The following is a 6,235-nucleotide window of genomic DNA, read 5'->3' as shown; positions in this document are numbered from 1 at the left end:
GATACTGACTGGTTTTCCATACCTTTTTTTTAAGGTACCTGTGACAGATGCATATCTGTATTCCCAGACATGTGAAATTCATAGATTAGGCCTATTGAATTCATTTAAATTGACTGGTTTCTTTATATGAGCTGTAACTCTTTAAAATTGTAATCTTTGAAATTGTTGCTTTTATATTTTTATTTAGTGTACAATAATATTCTCAGTAACAGTTACAGAAATATTTTTTTCTTGCTATGAATGTGATATGTTGTTGTTTATCTACCTTTGTTGAATGCACTGAGAGTAAGTCACTCTGGATAACAGGGTCTGCTGAATGGCCAAAATCTAAATGTAAAAACAAACACATGCTAAGCATGCTGGGTATTATTCTAATAAGTTCCGCCCCCAAACAAGTACTAATTTGGTCGGCCCGGACCAGACAAAATCTGAACGAATCATAGGCATCTGGGCTATGTTTCACAACTTTGATCAGCGCAGTACATTTTTGTAAAGTTATTACAAATAAAAAAAACGAAATATCACATTTACCTAAGTATTCAGTCCCTTTACTCAGTACTTTGTTGAAGAACCTTTTGCAGTGATTACAGTCTTGAGTCTTCGTGGGTATGTGTCACGTCCTGACCAGCAGATGGAGCTGTTGTAGTAGTTTTGGGGTCAGGACGTGGCAGTCTTGTGTGTGTGTGAATGTTCTGTGTTGGTCTTGTGACTCCTGATCAGGAACAGCTGGGGATCGTTGTTCCTGATTGGGAGTCATATATGTAGGAGTATGTTTGTCACTTGGTTTTGTGGGTAGTTGTTTTTGCACTGCGTTGGTGAGCCTGCAAAACTGTTTCGTGTTGTGGGTATCATTTATTGTTTCGTCAAGCGGATGCTTTACTCTTTTTTTGGTAATTAAAATATGAGTATGCACAACTCCGCTGCATTTTGGTCTTCCCTGCAACACCAAGACATAATCTGTGACAGTATGACGCTATAAGGTTGTGTGGTAAACCGTGGGGTGTTGGGTTGAGCGTGCAGAGATTCACTTCTATGGGCTACGTGGGACGCTAGTAGTCCCACCTGCGGGACACAGCCAGTGAAATATCAGGGCGGAAAATTGAAAAACAACAAAATGTCATAATTCAACTTTCTCAAACATACAACTATTTTACACCATTTTAAAGATACACTTCTCCATGATGTAACCACATTGTCCGATTTCAAAAAGGCTTTACAGTGAAAGCAAAACATTAGATTATGTTAGGAGAGTACATAGACAAAAATAATCACAGCCATTTTCCAAGCAAGGACATGTGTCAATAAAACCCAAAACACAGCTAAATGAAGCACTAACCTTTGACGATCTTCATCAGATGACACTCCTAGGACATTATGTTACACAATACATTTATGTTTTGTTCGATAAAGTTCATATTTATATACAAAAACAGCATTTTACATTAGCGCGTGATGTTCAGAAAATGTATTCCCACCAAAACTTTCGGTGAATGTGCACATCAATTTGCAAAAAAACTCATCATAAACGTTGACAAAATATACAACAATTATTTAAAGAATTATAGATAGAATACTCCTGGGTGCAACCGCTTTGTCAGATTTTAAAATAGCTTTACGGAGAAAGTACATTTTTCAATATTCTGAGTACATAGCTCAGCCATCACAGAGAGTTATACTGACACCTGCCAAGTTCGGCGCAACCTAAACTCAGAATTACTATTAGAAATATTCTCTTACCTTTGCTGATCTTTGTCAGAATGCACTCCCAGGACTGCTACTTCCACAAGAAATGTTGTTTTTGTTTGAAATAATCCATATTTATGTACAAATACCTCAGTTTTGTTCGTGCGTACAGATCACTTATCCAAACGCATAACGCGCGAGCGCGGAACCAAAGACGAAAAGTCGAAATGTTCCATTACCGTACTTAGAAGCATGTCAAACGCTGTTTAAAATCAATCTTTATGGTATTTTTTACGTAAAATTGCGATAATATTCCAACCGGACAATAGCATATTCATTCAAGAAGAAAAAGAAGGAACGGCGCTCTCGCGTGACTGCGCATATCCAATCCCTTTGTTGCCAGGCAGACCACTCAGTAACTGAGCTCCTATACTCTGCCAAGTGACAGGAGAATGATCAAACCACTTTCTGAAGGCTTTTGACAGCCAATGGAAGCCTTAGGAAGTGCAACGTAACCCCACAGATACTGTAGTTTCGAAAGGGACTAGAAAGAAGAACTACATTTCTCAGATCCTACACTTCCTGGTTTACTTTTTCTCAGGTTTTGGCCTGCCATATGAGTTCTGTTATACTCACAGACACCATTCAAACAGTTTTAGAAACTTCAGAGTGTTTTCTATCCAAAATCTACTAATAATATGCATATTCTAGTAACCTGTTTAAATTGAGTACATTTTTCATGCAGCTGTGAAAATACTGCCCCCTAGCCCAGACAGGTTAAGCGTGAAGATACTGTATTTCAACAAGTCTAGGACTAGGCGACAACATGGCAACAATGATAGTTTGGTACCAGCTTTGGTATAGTGTCGCCATAATATTTGAATTGAGGAAGTGTGATCATAATTGTTAGCATATTCTACGTCTTAAATGCACCCCGAGCCTTCAGATGTGAGCTAAACAGTGCACTTGAGATGCGTTTTAAGACGATGGATGAGAAATGTAACTTGTCATTTTCAAACATTTAGGTCAGTTGTATGCTGCTTTGCAATCTATTAACAGCAAGGGTCGCATTAAATAGGGGAAATATGTTTTACTGATGCATTTGTCAATATTCAAATTCATACGCACAAAACATAAACAGAAGCATTCACTGTGCAAGTTGATACATGTAGGCCATTCATATATCTTATGCGCAGTACTTCGTTCAATTTATCGAATCAGTTAATGTTTTCTTGCTAAAACTGAAGACATTTCTCTCAAAACACGGGGATGTCGATTTGCACGGGACTAGTATTATCAGAGGACATTGGAGTTTGCCCCCCAAAAAACAGTAGGTTATTCTGTCTGGTATTGTTACTCTCCTGCCATGTAAAAATGTCTAGCATGGCAGATTCGGACGGGACTAAAATGACAGATGTGGTGATTTGTGCTTGTGCACATAATTACATTACCCGACCTCCCCCAGTAAACTGAATAGAAGCATTTAAGAAATATATTTTGCACATTCTACTGCTCTCTATATTTGACTGTTTCTTTTTGTGTAACAATGTTTGACTTAAAAATCTGAATTTGAGTCCATTATAAAATGGCATGATTCTTGTCAAGGTTTTACAATTATCCACAATGGTGCTGAGGAGAGTGATTACAACCATATGACATCAGCAGTTTGAGTTCCCTGTAGAGTTGAATGTAGAAATGTCTGATTGGTCAAAAGGATATTGTAATCGTCATTATGCTAATAGACTATAGGTACAAAAGCATGAGATTCAAGTTCAGATTTTTGTATCACATTGTGACCAGAGAAAAGGGATTCACATGTGATGCATCGTCTGCATGGCTGAGAGGTAAGCTATGATGAAGCACCACGAAAACAAATCATACTTGCTGAATTGGAAACATTTATATTGAATGTCCCACCTTTTGAAATGGAAAAAGCATGTCCCTTTGGGTATTTGTGAAATATTTCCAATGAATAAGCAACAGTAATTTAATACATTTTACTAAGTGACAGTATACTGTGGCGAAAAATACAGCATTTAAATTTTTTTAATTAAACCATGCATAATGTAATTATTTCCAAATAATATTCTGTAATTGATGTTTAAAATGCATATTACTAACTAATGTGACAATCATTTTATTACATTTTTTCCAGATAAGTTTCTTTCAACAATGACCATGGAACTAGGAATCAGTCTCAGCAAGGCTGATATTGTTGAGAATATACTTCTATGTTTTGAATCAGTGAATGGGTCTTGCAAACGATCAATCTTTCCTCCAACAATACGAGTATTACTTTATCTCTTCCTTGGCTCAATGTCTGTTCTCACAGTGTGTGGCAACCTTCTTGTAATCATCCCCATCATTCACTTCAAACAGCTCCACACCCCAACCAACTACCTCATCCTCTCTCTGGCTGTGTCAGACCTCCTCTTGGGGGTTTTAGTGATGCCTCCCAGCATGGTACATTCACTAGAAAGCTGCTGGTATTTTGGAGATTTATTCTGTAAAATATACACCAGCACTGATGTCATGTTGTGCACTGCATCCATTCTTAACTTGTGTTTTATTTCTATTGACCGGTATTATGCAGTGTGTCGCCCTCTCCTATATAGAACTAAAATAACTGTTCACGTTGTTTTGATTATGATTCTGGTCACCTGGACTGTTTCTGCCGTAGTAGGGTTTTGTATGATATTTCTGGAGCTCAATATTTGGGGCATTGAGGATTTTTACTACAAAAATGTTGCCTGTGAGGGAGAATGTATTTTGTTTCAAAACAAAGTGTCGAGTACTGTGTCTTCGGTGATCTCATTCTACATCCCAGGAGTAGGGATGCTTAGCATCTACCTAAAGATTTTCCTAATAGCACAGAGACAGGCACGCTCAATTCAGGGTACAACCAATCAGAACTCTGTAGGCAAATCACAGAGGAAGGCCACCAAAACACTTGCTGTCATTATGGGGGTATTTCTATCATTCTGGACACCCTTTTTTGTCGTCAACTGCATTGATCCTTTTATTAGTTACTCTACCCCACCAGTTTTGTTTGTAACATTTGTATGGATTGGCTATTTGAATTCAACAATTAATCCTATGGTGTATGCTTTCTTTTACAGTTGGTTCAGGAGGGCGTTTAGAATGATAATTTCTGGTAAAATATTTCAACCTGACTCTTCAATAATACAACTGTTTTCAGAATAAATATGTCCAAATCCAATACTTACAAAGAAGTGTGACACATATGTGCCTTGCTCTCAGTCCTTTATTAAACAATATCAGACACAGGTGTGTAGGTTTAAAAAACAAGTACAATCCAGTTGAATTTTGCTCTATACTCCAGCATTTCAGATCAAATATTTCATATGAAGTGACAGTACAGACTGTCACCTTTTATTTTAGGGTATTTTTATACATATCTGTTTTACTGTTTAGAAATGAATGTCCTTTATGTATCTACAGAGTACGCTCTTAATTTGATCACACTTTTTGCTGAGAATTTTCCTGCATAGAAGGAAATGCAAAATTGTAGTGTATTTGAGTTTAAAAAAGGCTTCTAGAGTTTTTTATTTCCACTTAGATTTTTTGTTATGGCAAATAAAATATCAGCCCTACAAAAGTGTCCATTCATTATAATCCACAATTCCTGCTGCTGCAGGATTCTTTTTCCTGCTGTAGCAAACTGCTGTAGCAAAAGATCCTACATCTGTGGTCCCCTGAATTTGAAGGTGTCTTTGGTTCCATATTCCTAACACACAATGACTGCATCAAGCTTGTGGCTCTACAAACTTGTCTGATGCTTGTGCAGTTTGTTTTGGTTGTGTTTCAGATAATCGTGTGTAATAAAAAGCATGAGCAGGCGCACACCCAGAGAAAATGATTTTGTGTAGAGGTGCTGACTAACGGTGAATAAACAATCAACTGTAAAACAAAGAGAGTCGCACACTCAATATGTATACATTCCCAGTAATTTAATGGGTAAAAATTGAAATGTATTGCCCAATAGAAACGAATGGTAAATAATGTTCTGTGTCATTTTGGAGTCACTTTTATTGTAAATAAGAATAGAATAGTTTCTGAACAGTACCGTTTCTAGGAATAAGAGACAAGCGGCCGGTTAGGGGCCCCCCTTAGGTAAGGTAGTCTACCCAGCTACCCAGCTATTAAAATTTGGGCGAGCCTACCAAATTCACATAGAAATGTGATTTATAGATCTGTCTTTCGCATTGAAAGCAAGTCTACGAAGCAGTACATCTGTTCTATGTGCGGCACTTCTATGCTTCCCCTTAAGTTTTGTTTTTGCTTCTTTTCCTTTTGGTTTTGTACACAAGCTTCAAACAGCTGAATATACAATATTTTTGGTTATGGAAAATATATTTCACAGCGGTTTAGATGGTACAATGATTCTCTACACAATGACTGCTTGTTTTGCCCCATAAACTGAAATTAGGTGAATTATTAGAATTTTAGAAACCAGGAAATGCTTAGGGGCCCAAAAAAGCTAGAAATAGCCCTGTTTCTGAACACTTCTACATTAATGTGGTTGTTACCA

At 37.3% G+C, this 6,235-nt stretch overlaps 1 protein-coding gene across 1 annotated transcript; it reads left to right on the top strand.

Moving 5' to 3' along the window:
- The first annotated feature begins 3,861 nt into the window (after window positions 1-3,861).
- Window positions 3,862-5,581, top strand: LOC106607909 (trace amine-associated receptor 1-like). Its single transcript, XM_014205389.2, has one exon. The coding sequence runs from the start codon at window positions 3,862-3,864 to the stop codon at window positions 4,885-4,887; it is 1,026 nt and encodes a 341-aa protein (XP_014060864.1). The 3' UTR covers window positions 4,888-5,581.
- Window positions 5,582-6,235: the final 654 nt, after the last annotated feature.

Source organism: Salmo salar, chromosome ssa06 (assembly GCF_905237065.1).
Source record: "Salmo salar chromosome ssa06, Ssal_v3.1, whole genome shotgun sequence".
Classification (NCBI taxonomy): domain Eukaryota; kingdom Metazoa; phylum Chordata; class Actinopteri; order Salmoniformes; family Salmonidae; genus Salmo; species Salmo salar.
The sequence above is the reverse complement of the archived record's forward strand: the minus strand, read 5'-3'. Positions and strand labels throughout refer to the sequence as shown.

Bases quoted from the DNA above. Each gene is read 5' to 3' on its own strand.
- LOC106607909 (XM_014205389.2), top strand. From the start codon at position 3,862: ATGGAACTAGGAATCAGTCTCAGCAAGGCTGATATTGTTGAGAATATA.